This window comes from Columba livia, chromosome 1, assembly GCF_036013475.1.
Source record: "Columba livia isolate bColLiv1 breed racing homer chromosome 1, bColLiv1.pat.W.v2, whole genome shotgun sequence".
Lineage (NCBI taxonomy): Eukaryota > Metazoa > Chordata > Aves > Columbiformes > Columbidae > Columba > Columba livia.
The window spans coordinates 15,001,981-15,017,122 of NC_088602.1; the positions used below are offsets into that span (position 1 = coordinate 15,001,981).

General features: G+C 39.6%; 1 protein-coding gene across 4 annotated transcripts in view; it reads left to right on the forward strand.

Annotated features, from left to right (window-relative positions):
- The window catches only part of CNTN5 (contactin 5), a 706,531-nt gene that overhangs the window by 450,488 nt on the left and 240,901 nt on the right, over positions 1-15,142 (forward strand). For all 4 annotated transcript variants that reach the window (XM_065043870.1, XM_065043985.1, XM_065043938.1 and 1 more), the window contains 2 exons: positions 6,319-6,442; positions 11,628-11,803. In XM_065043870.1, the coding sequence (XP_064899942.1) occupies positions 6,319-6,442; positions 11,628-11,803 (300 nt within the window). The remainder of the gene's footprint in view (positions 1-6,318; positions 6,443-11,627; positions 11,804-15,142) is intronic.

Consider the following 15,142-nt stretch of genomic DNA (forward strand, 5'->3'; position numbering starts at 1 on the left):
TCCTGACTCTTTATTTCTCTGGCTGAAAAGGCAGGATAAAAAGCAGTGCCTCCGACACCCTCGTTCACATTTGTCACCCTCTCCCCAGCCCTTTTCCAGACTCTTGATTCCTTAACTTAGCGTCCATATGTCTGTAGACGGTTGGAGATCCTTCTGGATTTCTGGTTGATTATGGGAGTGTGCAATTCTCTGGTCACACCCCTTTCTGAGCTTCGGCTCCGAAATATCCGAAAAAAAACAAATGCATAATCACACTGTCTCAACCTGTGTACTCTGGATAATCCGGGCACTGACTGCCCTTTCCCATCCAGAGTCTTGATTCCTTTACTTACAGTCTATAACTCTTTAGGAGATAACAGATGTCCCTGGGTTTGTGGCTGATTACAGATTTGAGCCATGGTCTTGTTCTGGCTTTTTTCTGAGCTGTGGTTTTAAGAGGAATGAGAAAAAACAAGGAGGCAGCCACCCTGGCGTAGCTTTGTCATCCTCTGCACAACTTTCCGCCACACTCTTGATATCTTAACTTTTTTTTCTGTGTCCTTGTAGACAATATCTTTTCTCTCTTCTTTTATTGCTGAGAACATTAATTAATCATGATCTGGTCCTTTGCCATTCTGGATCTGCAGATTTCAATACAGGATAAAAATCTAAGGGACAGCTCCACTTATAATAGGCAGCCCAGGGCTCTTCTTGTTTCTTGATGCCTTAACTTAGCTTCAGCATCCTTTCAGAATGTAGTGAGTCTCTTGCTTTGTGGCTGAGGACAGGAGTTCACCATGGTCTTGCCCTTCCCTGTGTGAGGCTCTGGCTCTGGAAGAGAAGGGAGAAGCAATCACCAGGGACAAGCCCTGTTTCCCTGCCCAGGTACAGCAGCCCTGCCCTCCTCCCTGTGCTCTCACCTCAGCCCTCGCTCAGCTGCCTGCTCCCCTCCAGTCTGGGCCGGCTCACCCCACAGCCCTTTCTCTTCCTGTCCTAGGCACCTGAGTCACCAACTCTGTGATATGGACACCACCAACATTCTGCCTGCTGTGACACAGCCATCTCATCACCAGGGGTTCCAATGGAATGTCCTGCCTTTGCCATCCAGGAAAAAGGGCCTTCAGCCTTGTTCAAACACACTGGGATGGACAAACTCCTTAACTTGGGCCCATGGATAAAACAGTCAACACGGAAAGCCCACTGTCACATCTGTTTTTGTGGGGAGAGCATCTTGACCCATGGCTGCAGTAACCTCACAGCCTCTCATTATCCTTTTCTAATGTTTGAAATTATAAATTAAGGTTATTTTTCCTTAAGTGCCTACTTTGATAAGAAAATACTGAAAACTGCTGATAAATTGATGAGAGGGTAAAAGAGATCCAAAATGTTATTAAAATTTTTCCTGAAAGTTCAGATTTTTATCCTGTAATGTTAGAAATATCTTTATTATGAGTGGTACTATGCAGACACACTTTTTTTTTTTCTTGTTCTTTCTAGGAAAATGGATAAATTTCTTAAATTTAGAGTGACTATTCACATTGCCCACTTTCAAAGATTTCAGGTTGTGAGGTCACCATCCAGTCCAATTCACTCCTCAGCCATGACTGAATACTCCTGCAGATCTGTAGCATCACACTATGACTCTCTGCATGATGCACAACCTGGCTTCACCTCCATTATCTGTATTAGGGGAAGGGAATAGCGTTCTGCATCCCTGAGTCTCATCCCACCATGAAAGACCAACAGGCCTCAGCTTGAATACGGTGTTCAGTTTTGGGCCTCTTATCACCAGAAGGACATTCAGGTACTAGAGAGAGTGCAGAGGAGATGACAAAGCTGGTGAGGGGTCTGGAGCACAAGTCTGATGAGGAGCAGCTGAGGGAACTGGGTCTGTTCAGCCTGGAGAAAAGGAGGCTGAGGGGAGACCTTATCACTGTCTGCAACTACCAGAAAGGAGGTTGTAGCATGGAGGGTGTTGGTCTCTTCTCCCAAGTAGCAAGTGATAGAATGAGAGGGAATGGCCTCAGGTTGCACCAGAGCAGGTTTAGATTGGATATTATGAAAAAATTCTTCATGGAAAGGGTTGTCAGGCATTGGAACAGGCTGCCCAGGGAAGTGGTGGATTCACTATCCCTGGAGGTGTTTAAAAGATGTGTACATGAGGTTCTTAGGGACATAGTTTAGTGCCAGAGTTAGGTTGTGGTTAGACTTGATGATCCTGAGGGTCTTTTCCAACCAAAATGATTCTAACATTACCAGAGTATGCACTGGCTTCTGGGAAATGTTCTCAAGTCCCACATTTTCAATGTAGCTTTAGACTTCCGACACAGGAAAGAGAATACACTAAGCCTCCACCGATGTTCCAGGCCAATTTTAGAAGTGTCTAGGACTTACCACTGCTTTTAATGCGATGTTAATAGCTAGCTAAACTGTGTGCCCATCATTGATACAATTACTGAAGCCTTCACAAGGCTTCATTTTATTTGAGCTTTTATTAGCTTTATGTATAAGAAAGCTAAAAGTTTTCTCTTTAATTACAAGGTGATCTGTATTTTAATTTTAAAATAACAGTTTTTAAATATTTTAAAAATATTTAAATGAAATATTTACATTGGCAGAGTGTTTTCTTTATTGCTTTGGAAATTAAGAAACAAGGCATAGAACACTTAAGGTCTTGAATTTCAAGTCTGTCACTGGAGTTTTATCAAGGCAGTATCATTAGGTAATCTGTTATGTTTTCTTGCATGTAATATATCACACCACATTGCATTTTATTTACTAAACCCTTTATTAAGCTTGATAATTTATAAGTTTATAGTCTTGTCTTTTCTGCAAGTGCTTTGGTTTCTTCAGAATAGACCCTTTTCTTCAATTATTCAGTTGCAATCCAGGTGATCTAAGAATTAATTTAGCCAATCTAGCTACAAACAGATGAACATGTCATTTATTATTATATTGCTTCTGAGTCTCCAAATAAATCTCTGTTGGTACTCCACACTCATCTGAAATGCAGAGAAGAAGCTAACTACATTTTTTAGTCTTTTAGGAGCATGACTTGCATTCACTCAACTTTCTCTGTTACCTTTGTCTTCATGGCAGGCAGAAGTAAAACCTGTTCTCATTCCACATAACACAAGTATCCATTTGGCCACTACCATTAAGAATACCAGCCTCCATCTAAAGAGTTCATTTTGGTTTTGGTTTTGTTTTTTTCCAAAAGGAAAGTGCAACACAGTATGTCATTATTACTGTTGCAAATACTGCAGACAGAAAGAAAACCTGTACTCCTAGTGACACCAGTGCCTACCTAGCATTGCATCTTTTTCTTTTCTTTCCAGCAATCCTAGACTGTCACATTATATTTTATGTACAGACTCACTCCCAGGGAGAAGATAAAATAATTTTTGTGAATATACTCTCTATTCATATAGCTACCAATCTGCATGGAATAACATCTAAATCTAAACCCATGTTTTAGTTTTGCAGTCATTAATTAATTTTTTATTTTGCTAGATTCAAGCATGGTGGGAGCTCTGATTATTTACACCTGCATTCATTAGTATTTTCTTTTCTGCAATGTAAGAAGCAGGAAATGAAATTATAAGAAACAATCCATAAAATGTTTTTGTATCCATATTTTGCTTTCTCAAAATAAGTTTTGTCAGCTGATTCCATTACACCTGTGTCTGCCTCATCTGTAGTGCTCAAAACTTGGCACTGGAGTTATTTTAATTTCAATAATATAAGCACATATCAGAAATCACTTATTGTTGTGGGGTTTTTTTTAATAATCATAGAATCATAGAATCATAGAATCATTTTGGTTGAAAGAGACCCTTAAGGTCATTGAGTCCAACTATAATCTAACTCTGGCACTAAACTATGTCCCTAAGAACCTCATGTACACATCTTTTAAACACCTCCAGGGATGGTGACTCCATCACTTCCCTGGGCAGCCTGTTCAATGCCTGACAACTCTTTCTGTGAATAATTTTTTCTCATATCCAATCTGAACCTTCCATGATGCAAATCGAGGCCATTTCTCCTTGTCCTATCACTTGCTACTTGGGAGAAGAGACCAACACCCTCCATGCTACAACCTCGTTTCAGGTAGTTGTAGACAGTGATAAGGTCTCCCCTCAGCCTCCTTTTCTCCAGACTGAACAGCCCCAGTTCCCTCAGCTGCTCCTCATCAGACTTGTGCTCCAGGCCCCTCACCAGCTTCATCACCTCCTCTGCACTCTCTCTCTTGTATCTGAATGTCCTTCTGGTGATGAGGGACCCAAAACTGAACACAGGATTCAAGGTGGGGCCTCACCAGTGCAGAGTACAGCAGCACAATCACTTCTCTAGTCCTGCTGGTCACATTATTCCTGATACAAGCCAAGATGTTCTTGGCCTTTTTGGCCACCTGGGCACACTGCTGGCTCATATTCAGCTGCTGTCAATCAACACCCCTAGATCCTTTTCCACCAGGCACTTTCCAGCCACTGTTCCCTGAGCCTGTAGCGCTGCCTGGAGTTGTTGTGACCCAAGTGCAGGACCCAGCACTTGGCCTTGTTGAACCTCATGCAATTGGCCTCAGCCCAATGATCCAGCTGGGCCAGATCTCTCTGTAGAGCAAATATCTGTCACAGAAAATATATTTCTGCTAATACATCCAACTGAAGTAATGTATCTAGACACAGAAGTAATGAAAATATGCAGAACAGCAATCCACACTCACAGAATCACAGAATGTTTGGGATTGGAAAGGACCTCGAAAGATCATCTAGTCCAGTCCTCCTGCTGGAGCAGGAACACCTAGATGGGGTTACACAGTCCTACAAAAAGGGCTAATAAACTTAAAAATTATGCAAAACCAGAAACTACTAATTGTTGCTGTTCTCTTTTGCTATCTTTACAAATTGACAGGCTAATTTTTTGAATTTATTTCAGTAAAAGTGTACATACCTGAAAGTAAAGTATTTTCAAAATCTGCATTTGAATAGCAGTGTAAAAAGACAAAAAACTAAGTGTGTAACAAGTGTATAGTCACTAAAAAGGAAGGTTGACTAGCATAATGGGTTTTCATGTGGTCTTTTCACTATATGATAATATAATTGAGAAACCCAAAATGTCACAGAATTTAAGAACATGGACATTTGCACCTCAGGACTGGCGTACTATGGACCTATGTCCCCCATATTTCTCATTCTTATTCAGACTCCAGGACTTTCTTCTCTGTACCAAGATGCATAGTACCATGCACCTTTTCCTGTATACCCAAACTTTCTGGAACTGTTACCAGTATGAACTATTACCAGTATGAAAAACATCACAGTTCCCAAAACTGTGAACCCATAATATATAGTTAAAGTTGTATGGAGTTAGTAGAACAGTGCAGTAAATAATTTTTTTAAGTCAATGATCAAAACCCAAAGTCTTCAGGTGCACCTTTCTTATGTCAAGTTGGTAATGGTAGGACAAATTTTAAAATAACAGGAAGTTATATACTGCTTAATGCGCTGTCCTCAGTACAGGTGCAGGACTTTAATGACCCAAATCATTAGGGCAGCATTCTAAATTTGACTAAATCATCCAATAGTTTGGAGCAAGTCTCAGCTGATTTAAATTCCACAGTCTTCTAGTGCACAGTGAGCATCTTAGTTATTCAGACCTGCATGATCAGGAATGCTATTCTGGCAACCTTTTACTTTCTGAAGGTTACGCTTGCCTCTACACAATATGAAAGAATTGGAATCATAGATGTATTCTATGTGTCTATCCAGCTTTTCTTGTTCAGAAATGTAAATTTATATGATGATATAGATGTATGCCAAATTAGAGAAGACAGTGGAGGAAAATGAAATGTCAGATTTTGCTATATATTATTTAATATTAGCCACCAGCTGCTGCCATTAATTTTACAAGTGATTTTTCTTAGCAACTCCGGGACATAAAGGGGAAAATTGTCTTAGTTTTTTATAAGCTGTTGCAAGCAGCAGGAAAATTTTTGTTTACCTTGCTCTCTATAAGCAGAGTTAACTCCTCTTTCTGGCTTCATTCTCTAAACAGCTCATTAGACTGCAAGCCAAAAGATGTCTGATGAGAAAGTTGTTTTAAGTCATGACAAACACTTAAATCATACTATGTATTTTATTGTTAGCTTAGTAATATTTCCTCCTTATCTTTTTTTTTTCCTTTCACTATTTGTTTTTAATATTGCATCTGAAGTAATGTGATATGAACCTCTGGAAAACAAACATAATTTTGCATACTTTGATCTCACTTCATAAAAGCTATAATACATTTACATTTATTCAGACTTCCTAAACTATAGCACTTCTATTTCCACAGAAAGTGTGGATTATGGGCCAGTGTTTGTACAAGAGCCAGATGATGTGATTTTTCCAACTGATTCTGAGGAGAAGAAAGTATCTCTGAATTGTCAAGCTCGTGGAAATCCTACTCCCACATACAGGTACCTGTTTTAGAAAATTTTTTAGTTTTCAGAATATTATTCAATGCAATCCCACTCTGAGATTCAGTGTGCTTTAGAGAACAACATAACAGAAACAGCTTCATGACACAAATGACTGTCCTGATTGAATGCTTTTTCTGATACTGAGTAAGCAAGAAGCATAACTTGTGGTGAATAAAAGCAGAGTGATATTTGATGTTTAAAATTACGTTCTCTGTGCATCTTATCTATCTACATGGAGGGACTTTTTTGACTTGTGTCTGCAAGAGATAACAAGATCAAAATATTTCATTGTTTATTTGTTTTTTCTAAACATCTTTAAATCTATGAAATACTGTCCCATTCCACATGGAAATCTGTAAATAACAGATACATGGAATGACATGACTGTGCCATACAGGATACAAAGACTGAGCCAAATCTGGTGTCTTTTCACTCAGAAGTCCAGCACCTTATTCCTTTGCAACCATTGCCTCTTGCCTGTTTTCCCACACAGACTATTATGCCACAGATATCTACTAAACAGATCTGTTACGACACACCTGTGAGTCTGAGAGTTCAGTTTATTAATGCTGCCCACCTACAGGTGGAAACAGTATGTTGCAGTCACCTTATCCATTTGTTATATCTGACTCTGCTCATATTTTATACAAATTACAAGTGACGTAGGGGGGCTGGGGGAACATATGGTTGATTATTTTTTCCATACACACTTTATCTTTTCTCACACAGTCATTCTTCACTTAAAAAGGAAACATAAGGACTCTTATCATTGTGTTTTGTAATAGGTGACAATCATCAGTCCTGCATTTTATTGTCTACCTGTTATACTTATTTCACTTGTGGATTCTTCTTTGACTTCTTTGAAGCACAAAATTTACATTTCTATGGCTGAAAGAAATTCAGAGGCAGTACCATCTTTAGATATCCTCATCACAACAACACAGAATCTGTCTCTGTCTCTTTGGAACTGATGCAAGTCACGAAATGGATCTGATGCATAGCACAACCACTCCAAACAGCTCAGGCATGACTAAAGCATGTAACATGAGTTTAGGAATAAGTGGCAATAAATTCTTGAAAGTGGAATTGCATAAACTCCTCACCTTGCAGGATGAAAGTTATGTTGTGTCCTTCTTTATTGACATTCCTTGAGTAGTTTCTATTTGTTGGTTTCTTGATAAAAAAGTACATTAGTTCCACACACTGTTGAAGTGCTATCATTCCATGAAACACTGCGTGTGACCATAGGGAAAAAGGCACAAATTCCCACCAAAAGAGGGGAAACCTTTGTTCAGCCCTCCCAGACAACCCCTTTATTCTTGTAGAGATTATCTCTTTGGAGAACTTACATCACCTTCTTTCTTTCTTGGTCCAACTGTTTTTTGCATTTTCCCAGTAGAATGCCAGCAACACAGACTTTCAGCATATCTTAAAGTGTGGCTATAAAAAGGATAGGGGCTTACTCTTCACAAGAAGCCACATGTAGAAGGCAAGGGGCAACAGATACAAGAAAGGTTTCATCTCTATATAAGAACAAAATTTTTATGTGTGTGAACATTCATTCATTGAAACAACCTCCTCAGGGACATGGCAGACTCCCCATCACTGGAGTTTTTCAAGATGCAGTTGAACAATTTCCCATGAAATATTGCACCAAATGGTCTTTTGAGGTTCTTTTCAACCTGGACTGTTTTATCATTTTGTAATATCTATTCCTTCAGTTCTCCAGAGATTAATTGATGTCAGCAGCCTCATAAACAAACTTTCCTGACTGCTGTTCATGCAGGGAAAGCTTTCACAGAATCACAGTATGTTAGGGATTGGAAGGGACCTCGAAAGATCATCTAGTCCAATCCCCCTGCCAGAGCAGGAACACCTAGATGAGGTTACACAAGAATGTGTCCAGGCAGGTTTTTAATATCTCCAGAGAAGGAGACTCCACAACCCCCCTGGGCAGCCTGTTCCAGTGTCTGTTACCCTCACTGGTAAGTTTCTTCTCAAATTTAAGTGGAACCTCTTTTGTTCCAGTTTGAACCCATTACCCCTTGTCCTGCCAGGACAAGGGGTAGCACCAGTCTTGTAGCCAATCATTTATGGACTGAATTTTTCTATTCCCTCCCACGTCATCATCCAAAAATGTAAGGAGGAAAGAGAAAATCACTTGAGCTCCAGAGTCTTTACCATCCATCACAAGGCCTTGAAATCTTTCTTCATTCCCCTCAGACTGCAGGATGCAGCTTCCTCCCCACCTGTCTGGAAGATCAGCAGAGGGTAGTAGTCTGTTGGGTGCACCATGTTGGGGAGCGTCCTGGTGATGTCCCTGACCCAGGCTCAAGGTAGACTACAAACTTCCCTATGATGAGGGTCAACTCTGCACATTGGGCCCTCTGTCCCTCTCAGGAGGGAATTGCCTACTACAATTACCCTTCTTTCTTTCTTATCTGAGGCAGTCTTGAGATGTGGAGTCAACTGCCTCTTTCTATGTGACCTTGTAGGCAGGCCTTGCACCACATCCTCACCTACCTCTTCTTCAAGATCCAGAGCCTCAAATTTATTACAGAGGGGCACCTGGGGAAGCAAAGCAGGTAGGGAGAGTTGTTGCCCATGGCACTGAACTGGAACTCGCTTCCAACTCTCGTCATCTTTTTGGTCCCCTACCTCTGCCTGACAGCGACAGGGCAGGGGCTGTCTTGGGTCTTTGCCCTCTAGCCGACAGGGCAAGGGGTTCATCACCTTTTAGGAGGTATCCCCCTGGACCCTCTCTGAGTGGCATGCCAGGGAGTTACTCCAGCAGTCAATCTCCTGTTCACACTCCCTGATGGACCTCAGTGTCTCAACCTCCTCCTTAAGTTTTGCGACCACGCTGAGCAGATCTTGCATCTGCTCACACCTCACACAGATGGGATGCTGGCCATCCTCCCCCAGCAGCAGCAGGCTCTGACACTTCCTGCAGCTGGAGACCTGAACAGCCATGGTTCGGGGCAGGCCATCAGTTCGAGTTGCTGCAGTCTTTTTGAGAAAAGCTCTCTTTCTGGTTGGCAGTGCTCTGGGACACTGGCAATAGGTGAGAGGAGCTAACAAGCAAAAAGTGACAACCTCTGCGCTCTACAACAGGAGCTACCACACCCGCTGCTGCAGCACAGTGTGGGTGGGACTCATCCGCAACACAAGCTGGTTGCCCCTCACAGCACCTGGTGGGCAGGCGCCCCTGCCCTCCCAGAGGATTTTTCAAGGCCCAGGGCGGGGGTGTGATCGCTGTCACCGTGGTAACGTGCATGCCACGTCTGCTGCTCTCGCAAGGGCTGCCAGGGGCTTCCGGGTCTTGAGATCAAGACTGCTGGAATCAGAAAAAGATTTAAAAAAAGGCTTCTCTGTACCTCGAGATTTCACTTAATCGGCACTGGCCGAGCTGGCTCCAATCAGCTGATCTGAGGAACTGAGTGCCAGTGCCGAGTTACAACCACTTTTAAATCTCCCGCCGTCACCCTGGTAATGCCCACATCATGTCAGCTGCTCTCACAAAGTCCAATCATGAAAAAAAGGGACAAATAACTGTTTCACACTTCATCTGAATTCTGGCAATCCTTTGGTTTAAGAAAAATTCAGAGCTGCTTCAGCCAAATTCTACTGTCTGTATCTCATTCACTATGAATATTAACAAAATAGGATGAACTGGTAATCATTTTGTTTCATTAAAGTTGCTTCTGGAGTCTAGATATTGCCAAGTTCTTCCTGTCTTTGGTGAACTCTGGCAAATCTGGGAAGTACCTGGCAGTATCCTGAGGCAACTCTGAAATTTCAGAATGACTGTGAACTAGCAATGAAGGAAATATCTATGCATCATAATAGCTGTGCCATATCTGTTTACACTGCTTATCTCTTCTTTGCATTCTTTTAACAATTTCATGTTCTATACAGTTTGACAAAAAAGCAAATCTAAGAAGTCTTCATACGCAGATTACTATTCTTTAACTGAGATATTGCAGCCCCCTAGAAGTTATTCCAGAGTGCTGGAATCTATTGCTGTACCACACAAAAATCTACTGTTGCAGGGGTTGTTGTTTCAGTCTGTGGAGATGAATGAGAAAGGTGAGGTTTTTTTGGCAGAGAATATCCAGGGGAAAACAAACAAACAAACAAACAAACAAACAAACAAACACAAAAAAACAAACCCAAAACCCACTCACATAGCAGAAAAATTATGAGACTCTTTGGGCTACTTCTGAATCCTCAGAAAAAGAAGTGTTCATTCAGGAATTATTCATCCTTTGGATCAGATGTGATACATTCTAATAGGCTTCCTACAGCCTGTCTTTTTCCACCTGACTTTCACTTCCATCCTTGTCTCTACTGTTCAGGCTTTTCATTTAATTCCCAAACACCTCCCAATTTAGCATTCCCTCTGCCGAATCCTCATCTGATCTGAGCTTCTCTTTACTTGGAGGCTGCCAGGCTTTACCCTTGACCAGACACCAACTAATTCCAGTCTCCCCTGGACCATTTTTTTCTGAATTTTGTGTATCCTGGCCCAGTTGATATTGTTTTACCTTTGTCCATTGCCAATATTCTTTATTTCATAATGGTCTACGTACATCAATCTACCTCCCTGCTCTTCAAAAGCCTTGCTCTTCTACTTTATTTAAATCCATTTTCTCCATTTCTTGGGACCAGAAGAACAAATGCTGAAAGAATGGAAAAGAAAGGTTCCTTGCTCTCATACAGTGCAGACTCAGCTCTGCTAACTCTAAGTTCATCTGGGCCTAAGGCTTTAATCAAAGGACATGCATTGAAACTTTGATTTTCATAAGAGTGAAAGTCCCATTTTTGACACACTGGATGCATCTGCTACACATTTAAAGTCTGAAGCCTTTATGGGCGATAGGATTTTTGGGGAAAAATATATATATATAAAAAAGCAAGCAAATGAACAAAGAATATGCTTTATCTTCTGAGGTTGAAGATATGTTTTTACTTGTGTTTTTCAGCAAAGCTTAGCTTTTTTCAGGTACATGTTGTAGAATGTTTCTATCCAAATCTTTGCCAAAGTAATGGGTTACTGCACAGAGTATCTTTGAGTAACTGTCCTCCTTATCGCAACTGGGGCTGTCAGGTTCTGTATACTAAACGTGATGCCTTCCTTTGGTCGTAAAATGCTCAAATAGTTTCTTTCTTTTTTCCTAAGGTGGCTTCGAAATGGAACTGAAATTGACATTGAAAGTGATTATCGCTTCAGTTTAATAGAAGGAAGTTTGATCATCAAAGACCCCAGTGAAATGAAGGATTCTGGACAGTATCAGTGTTTAACCAGCAACATGTTTGGCACTATTTTAAGCAGAGAGGCTGTTCTTCAGTTTGCATGTGAGTAACATTTTTTTTAACATGGATAAATCAGATCTTTACGTTGCTCAATGGGGTTCTTAACTGTAATTTCTATACACTATACAAGTTATACTGTCCACTGATTTTGTTGGGGTAGGATCTCAAAATTAGAAATAAAATGCTTAGTGGGAAACAGTGGTTTTCCATGGACTTTTCACTTTTAAAATAGAACCAACTATCAGGGAAAATAACTCTAGTACATGATCCCAAGTGCTATTCTTTATTGACATACTTGAATACTCCACAACGATATATTTCAGTCAATGCTAGTTTCCTGAAACATGTATCATTTCACCATACTATCTGAGAAATAGCTGTAAACTTCGGAGTAGAGTGGGATAAACTGCCTCTATATCTGTAGGATAGTCTGCAGCTATAACTATGTGTGTGAATATAGTTTTGTATGCATATGTGTATATGAATATACATGTTTTATGTCTATGTTTATGCATATACAACATGCACACATTCATACATTATGAGATTGAAATTTTTTTGTAGTTGTTAATGGAAACTGAAAATGTCATAGCTTTTGAAATCATTCACTACAACATTCTTTCCAGAAGCTGTCAACCATTCATGATCCTGCTTAAGTACTATGGTCTAACTAAAGCATGCTCTTTTTCAAACATATTATCAGAAAATATGGGTCCAGAATTTCAAATATTCTACCTCCAACCCTGACCTCCCTTTAACACTTTACAGGAAGGCAATCAACACCTTTTTAGTGCTTTATATAAGTAATCCTACCATGAGGTTTTTTAAGGGGCAGGGATGCAAAACGAACACCAACCTAATTTCTCAGATCCTGCTAAAAATAGGAAATTACCACGAAAAATTAGGTAGATCTTATATAGCCACAACAGGAAAACAGTGGGGTTAAGGATAAGTTGCCTACTTGCATGTCTTCTAACACATCTTGTGGTATGGAGAACTCAGCAGGGTTAGTGTGGGGTCTGAGATTCTCCCTTAATCCACCCCTCCCTGGTAAAGTCAGACCTCTCAAATCTATTGGTTTAGCCTTATCTGCTGCAAATCCTGTCAAGGTATTTGTTAGCAAGATCATGGCACTATCCACCTACTTCTGACTTGGGAGCAATACTGACTTTTGCAAAGTTTCCTCATCGCAGGGCAGTATGTTTAAAATTCTGAATATTGCAACAGTGGTCTTATTACAGTATTATTGGACCTCAGTCTTAAACATAGCTCTAAGTAAATTCTGTTACATTTTATCTTTTAGACAAGAAAACTATCATAAATGAAATCACTTGGTTAGAGAACCTAACAACTGGTAAATATAGACAGTTCCAGTTCTGTACCTCAGATTTCTGTTCCCATTTCAGGAGCATGGCTAACAGGTGGTGGCTTGACCTGCAACTAAAAAGAAAACCAGAGAAAGTGAGAGCTGGAGTTCCATCAAAAGAAAGCCTATGAGTTACAATAGCTACATCCACAGTTCATTCAGGAGACCATGTACTTCCAGTTACAATATTATCTCCTCCAATAAAATAAATTGATAAGGTTGTAGGGGAAAAAAAAACAAAAACAAAACCAAAAATGGTTTGTTTTGGTGAGTTTATTTTTTAATTTTTATTGAATTTTATATTATTATTAACTTGCACACCTGCTTTTGCAGATATCAAAGCTGTTCTATTACAATCACTTGAATGTGATTTCTGTTCATTAAAGTATTTGTTTGGGAGTTGCAATGAATGTTTCTCAGGCAAGGCTAATGGAGGAATGCTGGCTGGAAGAGCTGAGGTGTAGCAGACGATGCTGTAGAACTTGTGAGAGAGAAGAGGCTGTTATAAACACAGAGAAATCTTTGAAAAAGGATGGAGTCATAACTGGTTGAAGTTCTTTTAGAAATTCTTGAGCAACTCCTTCACAAGAACAATTTCATGTTCAATGTGTATTTGTAGTTCAGCATCTTTGTAGCATGACACTCTCTTCTGCTCTTGATTTAATGCTTCTTCAAATCCCTCATCTTAAATGGCTGATGTGTTCCTGTTGAAACAATAGTTGCATCATGCAGCAACTCCCTGTGGAAACTGGTGTCATTACACTGTAATCTCATAGCAATCTGTCAGAAGCTTATATCGCAGGAATGTTTTAGGAAATTTAAAATAAAGATTTTTATTATGATTTCAGCTTTAAAATATCTAAGACACTGTCTTGAATTTGACTATAAAGTTCAAATAGATTTTCTTGAAGTGAAGAATGGAATACTTTCATCCTGATATCTTGGTTGATAAAAAGTTTTAACTGGTTTCCCAAGTGCTAATACTCTTTATTTCCTTTAGAAGCCTGAAATATATTTTTCAGGTGCCTAAAGAGAAGATCTTTACAGCATGAAGGATCATTTTATGATTTAAAACTAACATTTTGGAGACCTCTTCATATCTAGAAATACTTCTATATGTAATCACAATCTTTGTGAAATAAATAATGAAATTTTCCATATTAGGATATTTCAACCAAGTAATATATACCTTATCATTCATTAGTAACTCTTTTTCTTGTTTTTAAATTATTTGTTTACCTGAGAACCACCTTGGGTGAGGTAGTATACAATTAAATGGTCTTTAGATTAAACTGTGTTTACTCAGTAATTAGTGCTGAGCACTAAAGCATTATATAGATAGCTAGAGATGGACTAGGCAAAGATTGGCTTACATTAACCTGAAGTAAATATAAGAATTTGAAAAATGTCATGCTTGTGATGAAATACTGTAAAATTTCAGTATAGTTGAAGTAGGACATTTTATAATATTGCTTGTTAACAGCAGACTTGTATGTTTTTGACTATGTTCACTAAGGTGGAAAATAAAGCATTGAGAAAGATTTTTGTAAGGAAAGGTCCTAACCTTAAAGTAATTAAAGTAATTGGTGCCCTGCAATTTTACTGGGCTCTAATGGCTTGAAGGGTAATTTATAATCCCAGGGATAAACCAAGACATTTCTGATTAAGAGATACAGAGCTACACATAATGGCATTCAGTTTCCCTTTTTTCACTAAAAGCCATGGCTTCCTGAAGCCTAGAAACTTACCATTTTAACAGAAAAATCTTAAAATTAAGTTAATGGACTTGCCTGAAGGCATGGTTTGTACTGCTGTGGAAAATAGCTATGTCTTTGCAGCTTGAAGAGCTGTTCTTCTAATTAAAGAGAGCAATGGCAATACGGCTCAAAAGGAAACAACAGGGACCATTAAACAAAGCCTTTGACACTGTCTTACAGGAAAAAGCATGTGCTGTAATGTGCCTACGCAGAATATAATGAAACTTGAAAAACAAGAGCACATTTATTGCTTTGGCT